At 46.8% G+C, this 24,413-nt stretch overlaps 3 protein-coding genes across 3 annotated transcripts in view; 1 reads left to right on the top strand and 2 right to left on the bottom strand.

Annotated features, from left to right (window-relative positions):
- Nucleotides 1–3,217: 3,217 nt before the first annotated feature.
- Tmem127 (transmembrane protein 127) lies at nt 3,218–15,132 on the bottom strand. Its single transcript, XM_051183451.1, has 4 exons — nt 14,968–15,132; nt 14,253–14,570; nt 6,223–6,387; nt 3,218–5,649 (listed from the first exon to the last, which is right to left on the bottom strand). Exons 2-4 carry the CDS (start codon nt 14,494–14,496, stop codon nt 5,342–5,344), a joined length of 717 nt encoding a protein of 238 aa, XP_051039408.1. The 5' UTR covers nt 14,497–14,570; nt 14,968–15,132; the 3' UTR covers nt 3,218–5,341.
- A 134-nt stretch (nt 15,133–15,266) lies between these two features.
- Nucleotides 15,267–21,353, top strand: Ciao1 (cytosolic iron-sulfur assembly component 1). Its single transcript, XM_051183453.1, has 7 exons — nt 15,267–15,567; nt 15,884–16,032; nt 16,331–16,442; nt 16,544–16,632; nt 16,825–17,026; nt 17,970–18,057; nt 19,155–21,353. Exons 1-7 carry the CDS (start codon nt 15,429–15,431, stop codon nt 19,393–19,395), a joined length of 1,020 nt encoding a protein of 339 aa, XP_051039410.1. The 5' UTR covers nt 15,267–15,428; the 3' UTR covers nt 19,396–21,353.
- A 664-nt stretch (nt 21,354–22,017) lies between these two features.
- The window catches only part of Snrnp200 (small nuclear ribonucleoprotein U5 subunit 200), a 29,424-nt gene continuing 27,028 nt past the window's right edge, over nt 22,018–24,413 (bottom strand). Inside the window, exons 41-45 of the mRNA XM_051183452.1 lie at nt 24,218–24,394; nt 23,775–23,935; nt 23,611–23,692; nt 22,573–22,665; nt 22,018–22,475 (exon numbers count right to left, since the gene is read on the bottom strand). Coding sequence (XP_051039409.1) covers nt 22,332–22,475; nt 22,573–22,665; nt 23,611–23,692; nt 23,775–23,935; nt 24,218–24,394 — 657 coding nt within the window. The 3' untranslated portion in view covers nt 22,018–22,331. The remainder of the gene's footprint in view (nt 22,476–22,572; nt 22,666–23,610; nt 23,693–23,774; nt 23,936–24,217; nt 24,395–24,413) is intronic.

Below are 24,413 nucleotides of genomic sequence, written 5' to 3' on the forward strand. Positions count from 1 at the left end.
CCCAGGCTGCTCTCAAACTTGTGGCAATTCTCCTGCCTCAGCCTCCTTTCTAAGTGCTGGGGTCACAGGGCTGAGGCACTACACTGGGTAGAGCTATCCTTGACTGTCTGGTTTTGATCTCATTAGGTTTTCTCTTTCCTGGCAGCTGGTCTAGAAAGCATTCAGGACAAGAACTGCATGGCTTAATAACTTTGTGGTACTGGGTATCAAACCCAGGACTTTGCCCATACAAAGACAAGCCCTCTACCAACTATATCCTCCACAAAATACTTTGGACCAAGCATGGTGGCACAGGCTGTTAATCCCAGCACTGGGGAGGCACAGGTAGGTGGGTCTTAGTGAGCTTGAAGTCAGTCTGATCTAAATATCAAGTTCCAGCCAGAGTTTAATAGTAAATCCCGTCAATAAAATACAAAAATAAATAGTTGAGAATGTAGTTCTATTGGAGTGCTTCTTTAGTGTGCACAAAGCCCTGGGTCTTTGTAGCACATAAAACTGAGAGTTTAGCCTATAATCCCAACCATCAGACGAAGCGGGGCGATCAGGAGTTTAAGGTCATCCCTTCTGCATAGACAGTTGGAGGCCTGCATGGGCTACATGAATGCTCTCACAGATGATAATAAACAGTCAGGTGGTGGTGGCACACGCCTTTGACCCCAGCACTTGGGAGGCAGTGGCAGGGGAATCTCTGTGAGTTTGAGACCAGCCTGGCCTACACAGCAAGTTCCAAGACAGCTAGGGCTGTAACAGAGAAACCCCGTCACAAAAAAAAATCAAAATAATAATAAACTAAACAGAAAAAATGTTGTGGTGGCCCATGCCTTTAATCCCAGCATTCAGGAGCTAGAGGCAGGCACAACTCTTGCGTTTGAGGTCAAACTGGTCTACAGAGCTAGTTCCAGAACAACCATTGAGAAGTCCTGTCTCAAAACACCAAAAGACAAACAAAAAAGAAAAGTCTGACCTTTTTGGCCTAATGAATTTACAACTTGGGCCTATCAACAAAATAGAAATATATATGTATACACAAGCAAATTTTCTTTGCCCTCCTATTAGACTGTAAGGGGATGCAAAAACCCACCACCCTGAGGATTTTATAAAAGAAAACCTCAACACCAATAGTCAAGGTAGAAATGCCATTTTCAAGAAGGTGGTAGAACAGGCAAACATGGGGTACATGGTCCACTTCACCACTGTGTGTTCTCTTAGGAGCCAGCTGCCATTTCCTAGGGACAGTCAGGACAAGACAGGTTCAAACACGCCCTATACTCTGAAAGACCCATGTAAAAAGTGGACTGGAAACTGCCTCTTTGAAAGTTCTTTTATTCGCTAACTCCTCAGACACATGGTTGGCAGAAAAGGCCTCTCCCTCCCCTTCAACATCTTTAGAAAAGGCCTCTCACCAGACCTGGGTTTTCCTCCTTGGCAGAATGGACAGGCTGGTCCACCATGAATCTCTCCTGAAGTAAGAGCCCTCTCCCCCAGTACTTAAGTCAAGCATTTCCCCCATAACTCATAGGTGTGGAACTGACATCTTAATTGTCAAACCACTGCCTTTGGCCTGGAGAGATGGCTCAGTGGTTAGGAGCACTGGCTGCTCTTCTGGAAGATCCAGGTTCAATTCCCAGTACTCACATGGAAGTTCACAATTGTCTATTAACTCCAGTTCTCCAGGATACAACAGTCTCACACAGATATATTCAGGCAAAACACCAATGCACATAAAATAAGAATAAATAAATCATTAAAAAAAAAAAAAAAAAAGATTTCCTGCCTCACTTCAGGCAGACCCATCCAAAATGGAGTCATCTTCTGTGCCTAACCCGTCACAATGGCACTCCCACGGAAAGGCACAGGAAAACTGCAGACTATTTGAAAACAAAATCTATAAAGTTTATTAGTTCTTTTCTGTCTCCCCACAGAAACTTGTATTCCATACTGTCATAGCCCAGGGCATGGGCACCTCTGAGAAGACCAGCTGTGGATTCTGGGATTATCTGGAGAGAACTGCCCTTCCTTCAGATACAACAGCCACTTTGTGTTTCCTAAGGCCTCTCCTTGCTGTTCTTCACACAACACATCCTCTCTTCTGGAGCCCTCTTGAGCTACAAGGCTGATCCCTTCTTCTGGTGCACTATGACAGGGATGGAGTTCCTGGGCTCCTATGGCCTTCTATCAGGCCTGTGGGTCCTCTGTCCCCCCAACTCCCACACTCTCTAGTGCTTCTCTTAACATCACAATCCCCCACACCACCAGCAGTTCACAAAACTGTATCCCCTTGGCTTTCAGAGCCCTCCTGTGGCTTCCCACTGTTTTGAGGACCATCAGATGCGCCACATCCTCACCACCACACCACTCCCTCATAGGGAATGGCCCCTCCCCCAAATGCTCTTCCACACCAACCCAGCTCTTTCTGCAACTTCCAGAAAGCTGTTGATAATTATTCTAGTTAGAACTAGTCTCCCATCTCCAGCATAGGACTTTCCAAGGTGTCTAGGAGACTACTCATTTCACTGTTTCCTTGTGGTGGAATCCATCTCTTGAACTAAGGAAATACAATCCTGAAAGACAAGGTCCTGTCAGACATCCTGTTTCTTTCACAGGGCTCAGTGTTTTGTGCATAACCTAATGGGCCCTTCAAAGAAATGTCTTAATGGACACAAAATGAGAAGATTATCAGTTTCCAGGAAAGACATGCATCCTGCTAGGAATGGACTACTTCCCAAAGAGCCCTAAATGCTTTTACCAAATATACACTTGGGGCCTCAAGTTGAGTTGAGAATGAATGAACTAAGAATGTGATCAGCCATCAAGATTTCACCCATCAACTGCCTGGAAGAGCAACCCAAAGGTCTTGCTTCCAGAACCATTTGTATTCACAAGCTTTTCCTAGTAAGTACCACTAGAGATCTTAAAACAGCTCTTCTGCAACTCATCAGGACATGCAGAGAGGAGCAGTTCAAGGTTTGTAGTTGATATTTTGGGCAGAGCCACCTACTGTTTCTAGCTGTGGGATTTGGGAACGTCCTCTGTGAAAGATGTCAGGAGTGAGAGGTTCCCAAGGACCAAAAGGTCATGTGTGATTTAGGTGCATGCCAAGTCCCTCCTAAATTTGTTTGCGGTCACAAGCTTCATCGCTGAATGTCTCCTGCTTCTCTGGGAGGAAGAGAACAAACATCTGGAAAATTATGACAAAAATTACAGGCAGCCACTGGCATTTGTGTTCGCATTTGTAGTTCCTGGTTTTTGTTTTGTCTTTTAATTTTTTTCCTAGAAAAGAAAAACACAACCAGAGGAATTTATATGACAAACTATCAGTGTAGAATGGCAGAGATAAGAGAAAGAAAGGCCAGAGGAAATGAAATCTAATAAAAAGTGGGTTCCAAATCACAAGGAACAGTCCACAGGGTCGAGTCCTCATTCACTTTGGCATGCATGTTTGGTGCCTGGTCTTCTGGCCTGTTCCCTCAGATGCAATGTTAGAGAGAGCTGGCCACACATTTCAAAACCTGCCAATGGTAAGCTCAGGACTTCACAGCAAGGTAGTCTTAATTAGCTCTTTGACTTTGTGCTCAGGCATTACCTGGCAGCTTTTCTTGCCTCAGAGAAGGGTCTGGAAGAATGAGAGTCACACTGGGGCACACTTTGGCGTCACAGCAGGGAACTCCAAGCAGATGCTTTCTTATGGGCACACTTGGTCTTCATCTGCACAGGCATTTGTCCACATATTCCCCACTCTTTCTGACCAAAGAATGGGGAGGTGACAGTCTTCTTGTTATCACAGTTCAGTGACTGTATTCAGTCTCCATTCTTGCTCAAAATGTCTGTTGTCTTAAGGGTGAGAGATTGGAATTCATCTCCCTTTCAGCTAGCACTAGACTCTCACTCCAAAGAAGCTCATAAATGAACAAGAACAGCTTGCCTATCTGGATCCAAGCTGCAGTCCTTTCAAATCCCATCAACCTTATACCCCAGGTCTCCAGGTAAAACAACAAAATAAACAAATAAACAATAAAATTGGACCCAAGGCAAACAGAATAGTTAAGAGTAACAGCCCAGTAGCACACCGCAAGGCCAGCATACATTCCAGAAGGGGAGAGGGCCATGCAGCAAGCTGTAGCCCCAAGTCACAAGCTAGGGGACACACTGACTCTGAAGGCTACAGGCAGGCCTGCACATCTGACAGGGTCCTGGCACCAACCTGATGGGCCTCTGGGGGGAGTACTATTGTGGAGAGTGGAGGGTCCTGCCCTGCTTAGCCCCTGTGCCTGAACTGAGGCCAGGTTACATCTCAGTGCCACAGTTCTGAGGAGCACCACGCTGGCCAGCCAGCCAGGCCATAGTTCTCAGCCCCGCAGGGGCCATGTGGCCCTAGTTCCACAGAACGGCCCCAGGGAGCCACAGCTGCCTGGAAGAAGGAGCCAGGACAGAAAGCCTGCATTCTGTTGGAGAAACTGGAAGGAGTGACTATAGGCTTAGAGGGAGCTATGGTCCAAAATATTGCAGAGCCATAAGGGATGGGCTCCATTTCTGAACAACAGCAGCCGTATCCCTGTTTTAGAAAGAGAGCATGGCTGCTCTTGCTTGGTTTTGTTTTGTTTTGTTTTTTCCTTTTAAAACCACTCACATTAAAAAGTGAAAGGACTGAGGCACTCAGTCCCCTTCACTGGGGTCCTTGACAGGATCAGTCTCTTGCCTGGTTCTGCTTCCTTGCCTGGCTCCAACCACAAGAAGCCAGAACAGGGCAGGAGAGCAGCCGTTCTGCTCCCCAACAGCAATTCCTTCTCTCCAGAAACCCAGAACACACATGAGGAGTGGCCCAGAGACTAAAGTGCAGAGAATCCACAAAGTGGACGGCTGGGCCTAGGGCACTCTAGAAGGAATGAGGGAGTCAGCCCAGGCACAGAAGTGGTACAAATGCTGGGCCTGGCAAAGTGACTCTACGTGGCACAGTCCCCTTCCCTCTGTGCCCTGTTGGCACCCCTCTCTCAGGGACTGTCCACTACCAGCAGCAACCCAAGGAAAGTCCCAGTCCCAAAGACGTGGTTCACGGAGGGAGGAAACTTATCTGACCATCCATGGGTGGAAGGAACTAGTGAGTAGGAAAGGAATAGAGGGTTCTAGGAGGGGAAAGACTGCATTATATAAAATCAGAGTCCCAGCTCTGCAGAGCAGGGACAAACGGACAACCCTAAAGGCATAGTATCACCTGGGGGAGGTTTGGTGAAGATGGTCAGGGTCCTACCAGTGAGACCTGCTGGGGGAAGAGTGGCTCTTCTGGGTGTAAGAGGAGCTGTGGCACTGGGGGATGGGTTGCTGAGGAAGAGAGCCCCGGCTGGCATTAGGGTGTGTAGGCTGGGGGTGGCTGGAACTGGTTGATGACTTCATACTCTGCTGGGTAGGGGTCATTTTCTTCCATCTCAGACAGTAACTCCAGCGCTTGCTCTTCTTCCTCTGTAGGATAGTGGCGCAGGAGGTTGGCTGCAGTAGCCAGGATCGAGGCTCCACCAGCTCCTGCCACCAGGTAGAAGCTAACAGCAAAGGTGACATAGACTTGGGAGCCATGATACTTCTTATGCTGTTGCTGCTGGGCCAGGATGAGCTCGGAAGCCCAGTAGGAAAAGCCAATGACGGTAGCACACTGTAGTACTGGGAGACAGGGACAGCACAGAACAGGGATCAGCAATCAGGATGCTTAAGGAATCAATCACAGCCTCTCACCCAGTTTTCAGAGGACTTGCCTGGCCCAAGGCTCTAAGAACTTTCTTGGACATGAGATTCTTGATTTGGGCTAAGAATGTCATTTGACCACCCTGACTAGACAGGGTCTATCTTAAGAATTACACTTCAGTAGTTAAGGAGCTTGCATACCATGCACAAGGTCCTAAACTCAATCCTCAGTACCACCCCATGCCCCCCCCCCCCAAAAAAAGGCAGGGAAGAAAGAATGTACAATTAGATAATAAGGCTCCCAGATGCTTCTGGGTCCTGAGAAGGCACAGATAAGATCATGCAGTTTTAGAAACTAAGATGAACTGAAGTCAGTCACTATCAAAAGCCCGGGCCTGGGTGAAGAAAGCGGCTGCATACCAGCAGAGAAAGCAGACCTGGCAGGGAGCTGGACTGGGGGGAGGGACTGACCATACACACCAGTCCAGACAAGACAGCCCAACTCCTCCAATGCTTACATCAAGCCCTGAGTTTCTGTGACCCCGGCCTTACCAGTGAGGATGTGAGCGAAGGCATAGCGACGAGTAATCTTCAGAGCTGGATGCTTGGGTCCAAAGACATCCAAAAGGAATGCAGAGAGACTACACAGGATGCCCAGGAAGCAGAAGGCAGCAATGACCCTCAGGAGCAGAACTGTCTGGGGATTCATGCAGAAATCTGTAGAGAGAGAATGGAAACTTCATGTCCAAGAAACACCCTGAGGCAGGCAGTGTGATCTTGGTCTCCCCCTCTTCCCCCAGTCTCCGGGAGCTAGAAGCCCTGGAGGGCAGTATGAGCTCCTGCCAGCAGCTGCTCTGTGGCAGCAAGGAATATCCGTGCTGCAAACAGAAGTCAGCTGTATACCTCAAGTCCTTTTTCCAACAAGACTAGTCTAGGGTGACTATATTTCTTCTATATATCTTTTTGAGATAGGGTCTCATGTATCTCAGGCTGACCTCAAACTTGCTAAACGGGTGGAGAATGACCTTAAACTTGTGATTTCCTGCCTCCAGCTCTAGGGGGCTAGAATTACAGGCATGCATCACCACACATAATTTATGGCACAAACCAGGGCTTCCTGTATGCTAGGTACTCTACAAACCAAGTGCCATGCCCAGTGCCTGCCCCCTCCCCCTTTCACTTTGCTTTTGAGACAAGAGTCTCAATGTATAGCCCAGGCTGGCTTCAAACTCATGATCCTTCTGTCTCAGCCTCCAGTGTCTTGGAATTACAGGTGCATGCCACCATTTTTCAAGATCCTGACAATTAATTAAGCTGGAATATTAAGCTATTTTGCTAATGGATGCTTTGGGCTGACAGGAAAAGGTCAATGACTTCTGAGCTGAAACAACCAGAGAGACCAAGGCCAGAGGTCAAGCGATGCCCACTCTCTAATTCACTCATTCCTTCTGTTTTCATTCTGAAACAGGCATTGGACTTAGAGAACTGTGCTAAGTGAAGTAAGTTAAGTCAGATGGAGAAGGCCAAGCACCGTGAGTCTGCTCATGAGATGCCAGGAAGCCAGAATCACTGACTCACAGGAGTGAGATGGTGGCTGCCAGAGGCTGGAAAGAGGGAGAGAAGGTGTTAGGTGACTGCGTTTTCAGTTTGGGGTCATGCCAAAGTTCTAGAAATGGACAATGGTGAAGACTAACAACAATGCAAATATGCCACTGAGCATATCTGTAATTCCAGCACTTAGGAGGTATTACCAGGAGGTTCAGGAGTTCGAGGCCAGTTTATGCTACTTAACAAACCTGAGGCCAGCCTGGGCTTGCTGAGACCCTGCCTCAATCAGCACCCTCAACTGCACCCTCTACAAAAAAGGGAGAGAAGACTTTGATTAGGACTAGACAGCTGAAATGCAAGCCAGCAGTGGAAAAGCTAAGAAGTTATACCCTGGAAAGTTCAGAAATGAGAACATGTATATGCTACCAAAACAGGGGGTAAACCAAGGAAAAGGAAGTGCTAAAACAGGAATGGCAGCTTTCAAGGAGTCCCTAGGGTGACAATCATGCACCACAACAGAACAGCTTGTATTCCTTACAGTGTTTAAATACCTTCTTTAAAACATTTCAATAAACAATACTGTCCGTCTCCTTTGATAGCTATGGAAACTTGGATGGCTTCCTGAAGCAAAGAATGGAATAAGGGCTGATCAAAAAGGAGTAAAGGCAGGTCTTGTTGTGCCCACCTTTAATCCCAGTACTCTCTGAGTTAGGGGCTATTCTACATAGTGAGTCCCTGCATTAAAAAAAAAAAAAAAAAAAAGGTGAATAAATAAATAATTTAAAAAGGGCCCAGCAGTGGTGGCTCACACCCTTAATTCCAGCACCTGAGAGGCAGAGGCAGACTGGTCCACATAACTAGTTCCAGGATAGCCAGGGCTACACAAAGCAAACCTGTCTTAAAAACAAAAACAAATCCAAAAAGGAATGAAACAAGTCTTCATTTCCTCTTCCTCCTCTTCCTCAGCTATTACCATAGGTCACTGAGTAATATAGGGAAAACTGGATAGAGCTGGTCAAACTCAGGCCACAGGCTCCTTTCTTGATCTTTAATGTCAAATTCAGAACTTGAAGGTGACAATCTTCAATTTCTAGCATATATCTTGATCACCAAGGTACTGCTGCAACCATGTACCAGGCTCCTCAAGGGTCTGGGAGCACAGAAAATCCCCATACAAGAAGCCCAAGTCTTCAGTCCCCAAAAAACCAGCACTACATTCCATAATAAGGTAAACAGATGGAGGAAAGCCCAAGAAGCTAAGTGGTGGACCCTCTGCTAACAATCTGGCAGATGCTGGCCATCATGGAGTCTTGAGCAGTGGGATATGCCAAGCATATGTACTCAGCCTCAGATTCAATTTTTCCAGGTAGATGCTGGCTGAGCCCAGACAAGACTCAGGTGCCTTGGCCTGGCTGCCTTCAGAGTCATCTGTCATGATCTTTACTTCGGAGGCTTGGGTGATTACCTAATGTCATGGAGCTTGCCTGCCATGAGTTCTGCCAGAAGCTAGCATCTGCCCTCACTGCATCCAGAACTGCCTCTTAGGACAACACAGGGATTGCAAAGGGGCCCAGGAAGAAAGGCTTCAGGGAGAAAGGGGCTGACTCCTGTCTCTGATTTGAACATTACTGAAAACTGAATCAGTCCTTTTTGGGGTCTGCACAGCATGTGGGAAAGCTGGGGCAGGATTCAAATGTTCCAATGCTACCAAGAATGCCTGCCAGAGACAGGTTGTTAAGGGCTGACATCACGGGCCACTTTGCAGCAGTCTGCCTGCATTACACTGCAGCCAGGCACTTTGTGTGAAGGAGGAATGCAAGAGGCTTCAAAGACACTGGTTTTTTGTTTCTTCTGATGATGGCTGAACATATTATCCTTGAAAACATGCACCTGATATATCCATGCCTATGTGCTTTACATTTTTAAATACTTTTTTGTTTTTTTTTTTTGAGACAGGGTTTCTGTGTAATATCCCTGGCTGTCCTGTAGACCAGGCTGGCCTCAAACTCAGAGATCCGATGCCTCTGGCTCCCAGATACTGGGATTAAAGGTATGACCACCACTTCCTGGCTTACTTTTATTTTAATAAACATGTATGCACATGACAAAAAAAACTTCAAGAAAGAAGCCCACTTTCACCTGCCTTTCTCTAGAGGCAAACATGGCTGAAGGTACAAGAGCCTGTACACACAAATCGGTCAAGCATAATCTTTGCCAAGCTTGACTGCCACCCTGGAAGTCATCATACAGCTCAGATGAGGAGTCAGAAGCTCCAGAAGATTAAGTGACCTCCTCCAGGTCACACAGTGACCCCCCAGACACTGCAATGTGCTGCTTGGAAACTGCTAAGCACCCATTGGCAGCTGTTATTATTTCCTTGATGGAGATAATCAATCAAACTCTAAGAAGGTGCAATGAAAAGAAGGGTCAGATGAACTAGTAAGACATTGTCCAAGATAGTAGCTGCTGAGCTCATGAAAACAGCAACTGGAGGACTCAAATTCTACCGCACTAACGACAACAAAAAGCAAGAAAGGTGTGGATCGTTGAGTGATGAGCAGTGCTCACACAGGGACTTAGGTCAAAACTGGCTTTATACAGTATTTGAACCTCTGCAGCACTGAGGGCATCTGAGCACAATTCTGGTCATGAGTTAGGGCACCAGAAAAACTACACCTGGTCCAATGCTAGGCCTACCACAGGCTACAGTCAGTCTTCAACAAGTCACTAGCTGGCCTGTTTCAAAGGCTCAAATGAACGCAGCCAACACCTGCCTCACCCACCACAGACAGGTGCTAGGAGGGAAAGCAGCTGCCTGTTCAACCAGACTGAATAGGGTAACTCTGGACAGAGGAAGAGCTTCTGACACTAAATTCAGACATGCTTTGTTTCAACTGCCCTTCTCTACTTCAAAGCTATAGTGCTTAAGGCAGTGGTTCTGAACCTTCCTAATGTTGCTGCCCTTTAATACAGTTCCTCATGTTGTGGTGACTCATAAATTTTTTTCATTGCTACCTCATATGTAATGTTGCTACTGTTATGAATTGAAATGTAAATATCTGTGTTTTCCAACAGACTTAGGCAACCCCTGTGAAAGGGTGGGTGGACCCCTAAAGGGGTTGAACTGCACATGTTGAGAACATCTGAAAGCCAAATGTGAGCTTCCCTTTGGGTGGTACTAACATTCCCAGAGAGGGGCAGCAGGGGAGCAATGTCTTAGCATAAGGTAAGACAGGAAGACAGCCCTGATCAAGAGCATCTCCTAGGGCCAGAGATCTGAAAGTCTCTAGTTTCCTTTCCTAAATACCAGTATGGCAAGGAGAGCAAATAATACTCCTCCTTCCCTAAGGAGTCTTTTCAAGACACTTTAAGCCCCAAAGGCTAGATAGGCTAGGAGTGACTTATTGTGGGAGAGAAAGACCGCGTGGGGCAGGGTCTTGACTTTATATTTGAGCCAGTGGTTTCCTACACTACATTCCAGACAGACAGCATATCCTATCATCACCTCCAGTTGTATTCTGCCCTGTTTATTTTGGTAAACACTGCTTGACTGTCCCTTCTAGTCATCAGGGAAGAAGGCAGCTGCTATGTAATCAGATCCTAAGGAACTGACTTTGACCAAGGTCATTGGTGAGTCACGGGGCTGGATTTGTTTTGAATGCTCTGGCTCTTCCTGTCTACCTGTCTGTGGTTGACCTTCTCTTGACCTATGTGGGCTGAAGGCAGAAAAGCTAAAGTGGTTCCAGACAACTTCCTGCTGTTCTTCCCTTCCTCCTTCCTCAGTTAGGGGTCCTATGGGCTAGAGGAACTCCCACTGCCCAAGTCTCTCCCAATACCTTCCCCTCAGCTCTGCATCCTTCACTCTTGGCTTCCTGCCAAACCTGACACAGACCACCAACAGGGCACACTAGTGTCCAGATGGGTCATCTTACAGTTGTCAACGGTGCCAGCCTGAGAACAACCCCCAAGGGCCTGGTGGTGGCATCAGCCTCTGTCACTACCCATCAGGTACACAAGCCCTCTATCCATGGTCCTCCAGTGGCTGTTTCAATCTTGAGTCACTTGACATCAAATCCCAACTTACACATTCTCCAAAACTGCTTCCTGAAGCTGGTGGTGGGGCTGCCCTTCGCTAGCCACACTAGAGAAACACAGAGGGCTTTCAGGGGTTCTGTCCAGGCACTAAAAGTCTGGGCATTTCTAGGCCTTCTCTGGATCCAAGCCCAGAGAAGCTATGTGAGAAGATTCAGAACAGAATCTGTTGAGCTGGCATTTGCTGAAGCCTTCAGGCATCTGGTCACACAACAAGGGTGAGTGGCTCTGCCTCTGGTTCACCAAGTTGAGCCTGAAACCTGAGAGAGTGTGGGCACTAAAAAGCACAGCTCTGTCTGGGCTTGATAAAAATACAACCGGAGAAGCTTCAGCTGCCCTAATCTCCCTTTTGCTTTGCAAAGGGTCTTTTTTTTTTTTTTTTTTTTTTTTTTTTTTATGTGTGCCTTGTTTTGTGTGTGTATTTCCTCACCCCTAATAAAGCTTTCTTTTAAAACAAGAAGCCAATCAAACAAACAAACAAACAAAAACCCACTCCATCAGAATAATAAAGGAAAACAAACTCGGAGGGCACTAAGATGTGATGGTAATAAATGTGAACTTCACAGTCACAACTTGGATCAGTTATGTCCCTGAGTACCTTACCTACTCTCACTGAGCTGGGGCCTTTGTGAATAAGGATCAAGTTAAGGCAAATGTGAGGTGTGCTTGGTACACATGCTTGCTTTGGAAGCTTCTGGCCACCTCATTCTCTGTTACCTACAGAGACTTAGCAGGGTATTTCCCTCTGTAAGTATCTTTAAGCACCATATTTGCCCAGCATTGCTATACTCCCTCCTGGGATTGAAATATTCCAGGCTTCCAGAGTAGATCATCTGGTAGACCTAGAAATCAGCACAGTCACACAGGATACCTTATGCCCGTAGGTCCGAGAGGTACCACAAAACACAAGACAGCAACAGAAACTAAACAAGAGGCCAGATTCCTTGCCTTCTGCAATGGCTCACAAGAAAGACCCCAATGCTTCTATTTATAGACCGTATGTAGCTAAGTGATCCTGGCTTACAATGGCCAAGGAGATGAGTAGAGCAGGCAAACCACTAATGGGCTAAGATATCTAAACACACAGCAAATGCAATGTAAAGGTTATGACAACATATTTGAAAAGGACAAAATTTGGTCTGAATAATTTCTTAGAAAGGGCAAACATGACCAGGTGGTGGCAGCATACGCCTTTAATCCCAGTACTTGGGAGGCAGAGGCAAGTGGATCTCATTGAGTTTGAAGCCAGCCTGGTCTATGAAGTAAGTTGCAGGACAGGCAGGACACAGAGAGACCCTATCTTGGAGGGGAGTGGGGGAGAGGGAGGAACGACAAATACTTCTGTGAACAAACAAAAACTTGAATCAAGAACTGATTTTTATTTTAACGCACCTTTGACGGGGACATATACCAAGGCAGGATATCATGTGATCCTTTTTTTACAACAGCCAAAGTAAAACAAAGGGTAAACATAATTAAGGAGATAGCACTATTTTATTCTGGCATCAACAGATGGGAGACAGTTATCATTGATGCCACCCAGCAGGGCAAGCCTAGGGAGCTCGCTTCACTTTTCTTCCTGGATTTCTGAAATAAGGATGCCTCTCTCCATACCATTTGAATGGAATGACCCTTCCACCTCAGGGATGACCTGCAAAATTCAATCATCATAAACTACTTCCCAGTTTGTGTGTGACACTCAACTCCTGGAAACAGAAACACCATGGCACCAAATGCAAAAGGCCTGAATGAAGATGAGTGCAAGGGAATGGGAAAGCATCCAGTTCAAACTCTGCAGCCTTCTGCCATCAGGTATATGCTACAAAAAAAGCTGCATTTAAGAAGGCCTCCATCCAAGGTATAACCTTGGTCTTAGAAGACAAACTCAGGAAGAGGGTAAAAAATAAAGTCTCAAATCAGTGCCTCCACACCCTATTCTCTATAAAAATCATCCTAAAGCCTTCAATGTACAAAGAGAAGCAAACTGTTGAGAGACTTCAGAAAGAAGAACACTAGGTGACAGGATAAGGCTTTTCAGCTTACACCTACAGTAGTGTTTTTATTCCAATGCAGAGGGGGACCTTTTCACCAAATTATAGGGCTTGAGCTCTTCATGAGATACTTTGCACATATCTTACAGCAACTAAAGAGGGCAAAGAAGAAACATGAAAACTTCCAAGTCTAATTCCAAGGACTTGAGGGCAACAAGATGTGTCCATTTGGGGCCCACTGACCATTTTTAGGTTAAAAATCAGGAAGTACAGTCCTGCTTCTACACCACACAGCCTTTCTCCTCACTCCTAGAAACAGAGGAGCTACTATGAGACTCCAGAGACAGGCCCTCCACTAAGCTCTGAACTCCTATTTCATCCACTAACCGAACAGGTATTTTCTTCTGCCTGTTGGTTTGGGAAATCCGTTGACAAAAAAGGCAACCGTCTCAGTCAGTCATACCTATAAGGGCACTGAAAGCCAAATTCCAACTGCTGAGTATGGCAATGGAACTGACGTCTGATGACCTGGGATGCCACAAGTACCCTCTACTATAAGTCCTTATCATAAATACTAAATTGGTCATATTAACAGTTGTTTTCTCCATCAATCAAGCTGGCCCAAAACAACTTTTCTGCATCTCAGGTACGTTAGGATTAATTGTGATACCTAATACCCTATTAAAGTGCTCTTCCTCAGCAGAAATCTAAAATAGCCATATTCTGGTTTAGCATGACGGTAAGGAATAGGTGCTTGGCTGAATAACATCAGAATTGATGAGGGGCTAGACCCCCAAACAGAGCCACCTGGTGGGCATGAGCACCAAGTAAGAACGGGGCTGTTGCCTTCAACAAATGACTGCCTCTGGTCATCTATGCTTCCTTCAGCCAGTCCCACGTCCATCCCGCACCACCCCTCTAGTCGGGAGAGCAGGAGATCAGCGCCCTCACCTTTCAGCAGATCCGGGTGCACGTAGCCCAGCACGTCCGAGACCCCCAGCTCCTGGCGGGAACAGGTGCCTCCGTGGATGTGCAACCAAGCGGGCTCCGCCAGGGCAGTACACAGCGCTGTGATGGACAGGGCGCCAGGCAGGGCCGAAGCCAGGCTCCGCTCCGGCTGCTTGGGCAGAGCGCTGCTTCCCGGGCTCCTCCGCCGGCGCCCTCCCGGCAGCCCTGCGCCTCCAGGGGCATACATGCCCGGGGCCGCCCGCTGTAGCTCTGCGGAGGCTACTGATGGCCGCCGACCTCAGCGGGGCGCGCACAGCCTATCTGTACCCGGGTGAAGAGCAACGCAATGGGCGGGTGGCCCGGAGCTGTCAGAGCCCGCACCAGAGACTGCGGGGTGGGACCCAGGGCTAAGCACACACCAAAGGACTGCGGGAATTCGGGGGGCGGGGACCGAGGGCTCTGGATGAAGGGTACTGAACCAGGGAGAGGGCAGGGGACTAGGTGGGCTGTGGACATGCCAGGATGAACAGACGGAGGTCCTGGGGGATCAGCTACAGGCGCTGTGGGGGGGGGGGCGGAGGAGACTTAGACCGGGGTTATTGGACAGAGGGTTCCTGAGGGGCGGAGGATGCGGCTGGGCCGCCGGGATCCGAAACCCGCACTTTGAGGTGCGACCTAAGCCACAGTGACCCTCCCTACTCTAGTCCCTGCTCCTCACCGGTCAGCTGGCCTCAGAGCCGGGATGGCGCCGCTCCGCCCGGTCACGGGCTTCTCAGCTGCCCGGGCCAAGCGATCCCAGGCCCCAATCCCCGCAACGCCCAGACGGACCCGGGCTGATGCACTTCCGGCTTCCTCCAACCCCACCCCACCCTCGTCTCCTCCTCTGGCTCACCGCTCTGCCCTCGGCGGTCGTCACTGTGTGCGCGCGCACCATCTGACCTCGCGCCGAGCATCAGGGGACTGGTAGTTCGGAACAGTCCCGCGAGGCTTCCCGTTGGGGAGGGTGACAGAGTGACTACAAACCCCAGAAGGCCGCGCGGCCTCAGCAGCGGGTGCTTCAGTTCCCAGGGCGACCCCTCTGGCTGAAGCTAGACATCTGGCATCCGCGGGGTCCTGTAGTGGCCACCGCTTTCCGCACGTTGCTTTCAGCGTCCTCCTTCTCACCCTGAGGCCGCCGCCATGAAGGATTCGCTGGTGCTGCAGAGCCGTGTCCCGGCGCACCCGGACTCCCGCTGCTGGTTCCTGGCCTGGAACCCCTCGGGGACCCTGCTGGCCTCGTGCGGCGGCGACCGTAAAATCCGCATCTGGGGCCCCGAGGGTAAGGCCTGGCTTGGCTTTGTGACCCTGGTGCCGAGGAAGACGCTACTCTGAAAAGGGTTTGTCGGGGGAAGCAGTGTTCAAGCGTCAACAGACAGCCCGGGATTATTGCGGGAACTGGGATGTTTGTTGAGGAAGAAAAATGAGAAAAAGTAGTCTGAAAAGCAACTTGACGGTTTTAGGACCAGTTCCAGAGGAAGCAGTCGCTTGCATCGTTGTAATGGTGATTGAGTTTGTCCCCACAGTGTTCCGCTTTCAGTACTAGTTATTGAATGCATTGATGGTGCTCCAGAAACTAGCCTGTTCTCTGCCTGTAGGTAACAGCTGGATTTGCAAGTCTGTCCTTTCTGAAGGCCATCAGCGCACTGTTCGGAAAGTGGCCTGGTCCCCCTGTGGAAATTACCTGGCCTCTGCCAGCTTTGATGCTACCACTTGCATTTGGAAGAAGAACCAGGATGACTTTGAGGTAACCAGGCTGTGCGGGAGCAGATTGTTACCTGTTTGCACCCCGGGGCTGGGTCCACCTGGACGGACCATTTGAGTACTTAATGTTCCTACCATAGAATGGTAGTGGGTATGGTAGTTCATGACACTAATCCCAGCATTTGGGACACTGAAGCAAGAGGATTGCTACAAGCTCAAGGTCATCCTGGGCTATAGAATGAGACCCTATTTCAAATAACAACAAAATTGTGATCTTAGATGTTTTGCTAGGGCCTAGGCTCCTTAGCTGCCATTAATTCACAAACTTTTTCTGTTTCCAGTGTGTAACCACTCTTGAGGGTCATGAAAATGAGGTCAAGTCAGTGGCTTGGGCCCCATCTGGCAACCTGCTGGCTACCTGCAGCAGAGATAAGAGTGTGTGGGTCTGGGAAGGTGAGTCCAGGTGCCTCTAGGAACAATGGGAAACCGGCTCACTGACTTTCAGCTTTGTTCCTGACAGGCTCAGCTCTTTGATTCTTTTTTTTCTCCCACAGTTGATGAAGAGGATGAGTATGAATGTGTCAGTGTCCTCAACTCTCATACACAAGATGTTAAGCATGTGGTTTGGCACCCGAGCCAGGAGGTAAGAGTCAGACGAGGTAGGGAAGAACCCTGATGTGGATGGGGGCTTGTGCCCAGCCTGCACGTGTACTCTCAACATCACCCTCAACTTTGCTAGGGATCTCTGGGACTGCCCTGTCCTGACAGGGTTTGAAATTGGAACCATGGGTTCCTCCTGGGCCAGGCTGACAAGTCTCCTTTCTTACTCTTTCAGCTTTTGGCTTCTGCCAGCTACGACGATACGGTGAAACTGTACCAGGAAGAGGGGGATGACTGGGTTTGCTGTGCCACTCTTGAAGGCCATGAGTCCACTGTGTGGAGCTTGGCCTTTGACCCCAGTGGCCAGCGTCTGGCCTCTTGCAGTGATGACCGTACTGTTCGCATCTGGCGCCAGTATCTACCAGGCAATGAACAAGGTGAGGGTCCAGGAGTCAAAGGAGACTCCTTTTCCTTAGAGTTCTGCCAAGATGTGTGGTCTGCCATGAATCAGATTAGACTCAGTGTATCAAGGAAGGTCTGCAGAGAGGCACTGTAAGAACTGAAGGTAGCTTTCTAAAACAAGGCCTTCTAACCAAATTTGAAAAGGAGATGTAGATTTTTTTTTTTTTTTTTTTTTTTTTTGTCAAGACAGGGTTTCTTTGTAGTTTTGGAGCCTGTCCTGGAACTCACTCTGTAATTCAGGCTGGCCTCGAACTCACAGAGCCACCTGTCTCTGCTTCCCAAGTGCTGGGATTAAAGGTGTATGCCACTACCACCCAGCTAGGTATGTAGAATTTTTAGCTGGAGAATATAATGCAAGAATTCCCAGTGAAAAGTCAACCCCCCCAAAAAAAGAAAAGCTACCAAGCAATGCTGTCATATACCTTTAATCCCAGTAGGGAGGCAGAAGCTGAGGGAATCTCTGTGTTCAAGGGCAGCCTGGTTTACATAGTAAATTCAGGACAGCCAAAGCTACATAGTGAGACCTTAACTCAAACAAAACAAAACCAAACAAAAAAACCCAGAAAGAAAAGAAAACCCAGCAGCATGATTTGGCTGATGGTAGGAATGTCTAAATAGAATGTGAAGAACAGGATTCCTTGAGGCAAGGCAGAGAATTAGAAGGGAGGAGTGTAGGAGGTTGGGTTGGCTAGTGGGTGGCCTTAAAAGGCCGATTAACTCATTAATACACCTGCAGTGGAATAGGGATGCTTCCTTCTCAGAATTAATTCTGGGGTGGCAGCAGTGTATAAGGCAGATGAGAGTGGGAACACAGCTGGGACAAGGACTCATTGATTGGCAATGTGATGAGGAAGGGCACATTAGGATCTCCTTTGCAATAGTAGAATACCTTGGGCTTAAGAAAATTCTGTCACACAGGGGTGGCTTGCAGTGGCTCTGACCCCAGCTGGAAATGTATCTGCACTTTGTCAGGGTTCCACACCAGGACCATTTACGACGTTGCTTGGTAAGACCTCAGTCTCATCCCAGCAGGGATTTTAGAGATGGCATGACTGCTGCTCTGCATTTCTTCAGATTAGGCCTGCCATTCTGGTTTATAACTGGCTGGCCTGGGATTCTAGGACCAGGAAGCTGACGATACCTAAGACTACTTCTGGGATAAGATCCCAGGCTTTCTTACCCTCTCTGAGGAGTAGGTGGGGGCAGGGTTGGGAGGGAGGTAGGGAAAGCAGGAAGAGGGGAGGGAGTGGGAACTGGGATTGGTATGTAAAATGAGAAGATTGTTTTAAAATTTAAAAAAAAAAAAAAAATCCCAGGCTTTGAGAATAGGACCAACCCTTAGTATTTATTTACATAGCATTGGACCATCCTGAGGTGATCATTGACTATATGCATTGTGGTTTAGTAACTGACTTTTATGGAGACCAGAAAAGCTGCCCCATTTTTAGAAGAATAGAGGTTAGAGGCCACTCTGGACCTGAGTCTTGCTGTACACACCTTTAATCCCAGGCCTCAGTAGGCAGAGGCAGACAGATCTCCGTGTTCAAAGCCAGCCTGGTCTACTGAGCCAGTTCCAGGACAGCCAGGGTACACAGAGAAACCCTGTCTCAAAAAAATAAAAAGCAAACATCTCAAGCATTCATTGCTAGACAACTAGAATTCTTGCTGGCTTTTTTAACTTACTAAAATGAATAGGCAGTTGAATATTCCAGATTCAAGTTTTACACAGTGATGGGCAATGGGGGAATCTTCAATGCTTAAAATTAAGTTCTTTACTTTAAAAAGGAATTATGGTAAAATTTGTTAGTATCAGTTTTAAAAGGAGGCTAAGGATGCCGTGACATGGGCAACTGCTTATGCTAAATGGGGAAAGTGTGACTTGGTCTCCTCTGTAGCTGGGGCAACCAGGTGGGAATACCCGAGGACTTGGAGGGCCTTGGTTGGTGTGGTAGTTTAGGAAAGCTTTTCTGTGAGACACTTAACAGAGGCCTAGGGTTTGGAAAGAAACTAGGCTTGAGACTGTGGAACACTTCTCCCTAATTTGCTAGGTTAGAGAGGCAGAAATCATCTGCTTACCCACTGACAATGTATGTTTCCTCCCAGGTGTCAGCTGACAGGGGCTCTGGCTACAGCCTGTGGGGATGATGCCATCCGGGTATTTGAGGAGGATCCAGGTTCAGATCCACAGCAGCCTACCTTCTCTCTGACAGCTCATCTGCATCAGGCCCATTCCCAAGATGTCAACTGTGTGGCTTGGAATCCCAAGGAACCGGGACTCCTGGCCTCTTGTAGTGATGATGGGGAGGTGGCCTTCTGGGAGTATCACCAGACTGCAGGCCTCTGAGCTATAGCTTGACTTGGCCAAGACTTTCCTAGTTACTGAGGGGTCGTTTAACTTTATGCCCTTCTGTTTGGTTGTGTAGAAGCCACAAGACCATTCACTGTTTCCCTTCCTTGATGTGAAGGAGCCATGGAACAGAAGTATGTTGTATTTCACATCTGGTTGATTTAGGGCATGGTGTTAACATATTTTGAGGGTAAATACAGTATTTATAATCACTATGTATGTATATAGGAGAATGTGATTTGAGAGCTTTCTGAAATTGTGAACTTTATAGAAATTATCTGTGCCCACTTCCTGTTTTATAAATAAGGTCATTTATCACTTATAATCCCACTGTTGGAAATGGGCCCCTTCTTCCCAATTTTTAGAATTCCCTCCATTTAAGACCTGCAAGCCAAGTTATGGTGTCTTCCTAGTACCTAGTACTCAATAAGCAAAGACAGGATGATCAAAAGCTCAACGTTATCCTTGGCTACACAGGGAAGCTAACCTGGGATATACAAGACCCTTTTTCAAAAAACAAAGACATTCAAAGTTTGTTCCATGTAAAAGAACACCTCTGCTCACATGCCTCTTGAGACATGTTGTCGTGGCAACTGAACCTCCCCTAAAGAGAGAATTGGTTTTCAGTGAGGGGCAGAAAATATTAAGACAATAGTTTGTGGCCCTCTTAAACAAACAAACAAACAAACAGCAGGTTGGGTGGCGTAGCATACACCTATAATATACCACACAGAGGCCAACCTGACCTGATCTACAAAATGAGTTTCAGGACAGCCATAGAGACAGGCCCTATCTCAAAAAAACAAATGAGAAAACAAGTAAAAGACAATGGTGTGTGTGTGTGCACACGCGCGCTGCCAATCTGTGGTGTTTTTCAGGGCAAAAAGTAATTAGAATGTCTAGTGAGCCTTCTAAATTGTGGTGAGGACTGACTGTCTCCAAAGCTGGAGCCTTCACTTAATTTTTGATACTGTACAATTATGACCTTAGATTTCTTGCAGTATCAAAAGCAGCAGTGGCTAATGATCTGCAGGTCCCTGGGGTCCTAGGACCCTTGCAAGGTCAATGCCATAACATGATCAGGGAGTGGCACCAGTTAAATAGCCATCAGTCTTTACTGTCTTGTTCCCACAGTAGGAATGGAGCCAGCTTCACTTAGACAAGAAAGATGACTATTAAACATTGACCCTTGAGAACTTCTCATATGAGAAAATTCCATCCAGGCCCTCTGCAATGAAGTAAGGTGATCCAAGGAAAAGCAGTTGGACTTTTGTTGCAAGCCATTCATGGAATGCCATTTTTATCAGAAAACTAACCATTTAGGTGTGGCTATTTAACTGTGTTCCTGAAAAATGAACACATTTAAACCTTTCACTAATAGTGTTTGTTCACTGCTAATGGTAAATGTTTAAAAGGTGGAATTTCTGAAAACTTATAACAAACTTAAGTGGTAATTAAGTTAGCAAATGAGTAGTGAACTGTGTAGATATCTTGAGATCTGTGGAATTTCATGGGTCAGTCTCCAAATGACCAATGTACTGATGTGTTGGTCATTTGGAGAATGTTAAATTCAGATAGTGACTATAAGATGGGGTAGTGTGTTTAGTAGTACAAGATGCATGGATACAGCTGTAGACTCTACATTGCCTTTAGAAAATTTACACAGTTTTCATATAGTATCAAAGGAGAGCCACAATTATTTGACAACTCTATTCTCTGAAATTGACATGCTTCAACTCTACCACACAACAGATGAGCACAGATGTGGCTGGCTTCTGTTAAGCCAGGTGTAAAGTGATTGCAACACTGTACCATGTTACCCTTCTTCCAGAACTTATTTTTCCTAAATATGTTGATGAAGTTATTTTGAAATGGACTGCTTTAATTTTTAATATAACAACTATCAGTGACTATAACCTACATCATAATAAAAGCTTTCGAGGCTGAAGGAGAAATGGGTCTTGAAACCATCATTTGAAAACTGCTGGCCTGGGGGAAAACGAAATCACTTTCAGCATTGTTCACATTTACTCCTCAACAACAGAAAGCAAACAATAGAAGTCGTGGGTCTGAGACTGTGATAAGAGGGCATTTTAAAGAGACAGACTACAGTCATACCTGCCTGGTACATCTTTTTTTGCTGCTGCTTTTATTTGTTTATTTATTTATTTTAAGGCAGGGTTTTTCTGTGTAGCTCTGACTATACTGGAATTAGCTCTGAAGACCAGGCTGGCTTCAAACTCACAGAGATTCACCTGCTTCTGCCTCTCAAGGACTAAAGGTGTGCACCACTACTGCCAGGCCCTACCTGGTGCATCTTAACCACCCCTAGTGTTATCTCCTGTAAGGAAAGAATTTCAGAACAAAGATCATGAAAAGCCCTGTCTGTTGGCTAAGATGGAGTCAGTTCCTGCTGTCATACCACTAACTTTGCCACTGATCAGCAACATTTATAAAGGAGGCAAGGTCATTCGAATGCCTAAAGAGTAGCTGTCTGCCATTGTTTTGTTCTTCAGTAGAGGACAAGTTTGTTCTCCCCATACTCAGTAGGGAAATTCAGTGCTAAAATGAGAGTCTTTCTGGGTAGGGCTTTTAGTTGAAGAAAATTTAGTATCTCTGTTAAGGACATAGTTTTTCCAAATTATTTATTAGAACGTCTGACTCAAGGAACTACAAAAAAAAATGCCTTCCAGCTACTATACACAGTTTATACTTGACATGACACTTGAAAGTACTGGACCCAGAGTTTAAACTGCTTAGTCCAAAGTGGGAAAGTAACTAGATGTGGACTGTGAACAGCAGAAGCCTGAATGGCCAGACCTCAGGCTAACAGACTTGGTTTCCAAAACCAGTTCCCCCTAAACTGTCCACATAACTGTCCACATTCCTGTTTCCAGGTTAAATGTTCCAATACATGAAAGAATCCCTCAGACTCAATCTGAATCACTGTCTGTCTCAGCTTCTTTCACATCCACACTGAACTTATACTCCTGGTCACATCCCATGTAAGCATCACTCATGAAGTACAAGGTGTAGTTGTGGCCACCTGTGGCTGGGGCCACAAAGTCTAGCTTCACCTAAAGAGAACAGGCAGAAATCAGATTAGTGGGAAACTGGGAGGAGGCAATCCATCAAATCCCAGGGATAGATGCAGGATTGAGTACACACACTCACCTTGGCTTTCTGCTGCAGGGTCAGCCTTTTGATGGAGATGAGGCTGTTGGACTTTGCATCCCCAATCACAACCCACCAGCCCTCTTCACGTTTCTACAGGGACCAAAACCAAGAAATTGAGCATAGAAAATTCAATGGCTACAAGCAACTGTGAGAACAGTTATGAAACAGTACCAGAACTCAGATTAAAGCTCCTTACAGTTGCTTCCTGAAACACAGTTTAGTAGACTTTGTGAAACTACTCTTGGTAGAGTTTCTAAGCAGTCTAAAGATATCCCCAAAGGACTTAGTCTTTGAATAAGTAGATAAACTGATTTTTCAGTTCTACCTCATTTCCATTACCCAAGGCACCTTTTTTTATTTAATATTTGTCACTGAATCTAAGATGACTTCTAGAGATTTAGCCTTGGAACAATGAAGCTTCAAGTTCTTAAACTTAGGTGCAAGGCAAGCTAACTGAAAAATCTTAATGTGGAGATGAACCTGCAACAGAGAGAATACAAAGCAAGCCTTTGGGGCCTCTTCTGACATCTTGTCTCTCTGGAGAAGCCCTCTCTGTTGGCCACAATAAAGCAAGTCTGCCCAGTGGCACTTTCCCTAGAAATCTGAACAACCTGTCTACAGGAGTACATGAAGTTTATCATCTGCACCCAACCTTCAATTCTCCCACAAAGAGATGAGATTTCCTTTCTGCTGAATTAAAAACATATGAAACTAGAACCTGAGCGAAACATAACTGAGGAAAGACCAAGTAGAAAAGTTCAGTGTCCTGAGCTATTGGTAGACAAAAGTACCTTAAGAGTCCCAGAGAGACAGACAATGCCTAATGTTTTTTTAACAATGGCCAGCCATCTAAATTGTTTAAAAACAAAAAAGAAAAATAATCCATGGTTCTGAGACTAATACTCAGCCTTGTGAGTTCATAACCCCCACCCCCCAAGCTATCCTTCCCTGGTGGGAAATGTATCCGTACCTAAGATCTAGCCAGTGAACAAGGCCTCAAATAAACTGCGGGCAAAGCCGGCTGCTAGAACATACCTGTGGGAAGAGTGGTGCAATAACAGGGCCTGTGACTTCCTCTTCCCGCTCCAGTTGCACTAGCACCACAACTGGCCCACCACTGGTGAAAGCAAAATAACATATGAGTACTATAGCTGTGGGCAGGGGCCACAGGACAGGACTGCTGACACTTCCTGTCTTACCTGCGGATGCTGTCTCTATCCACCACTTCATAGGACAGTTCAATATTCGGATAGCGGTTACAGAAGCGGGCCACATCTGCAATCTGGCTGTCAGTCAACTGAAGCAATGCGTTCCGTTCTTCATCCTCCATCTCCATGATGTCAAAAACACTCTCCACTCCCTACAGTGGGTATGCAGAGGTCAGGAGAGCAGAGAACACATAGCAGAAGCAAGGAACACTGGCTCTAAAGAGCTGCTCATCTTAAACCACACTACCAAGTCATCTAAAAACAGCTTTAGAAAGACTATAGACCACTTCTGGCCCCTCTCAGCACCTCAATTCAGACAGAACTCCTTCCTTTGAAGGAGTCCCACCTGCTAATACTTGCCTCCCCTAATCTACCTGCAGATCAGGACTTTCTGTTCTCAGGCTCATCTTCTGGCACTCCATGTCTTAGCTCACCTTATCTGTGCAACGTTTGATATGCTCTGAGGTGAAGTGCGGCAGCTGCTTCAGGTAAGAGTCCTTAGACCACATGGCTTGGGTTACCATCTGAGCCAGTTCCATGGCTGCCAGAGCAGGGCTGAGCCACCCATTGCTAGACAGTACATCCACACAGGCCTGAATGAGTCGGATTGCCTGTATGGAAGAAGGATAA

Source organism: Phodopus roborovskii, unplaced genomic scaffold, assembly GCF_943737965.1.
Source record: "Phodopus roborovskii unplaced genomic scaffold, PHOROB, whole genome shotgun sequence".
NCBI lineage: Eukaryota > Metazoa > Chordata > Mammalia > Rodentia > Cricetidae > Phodopus > Phodopus roborovskii.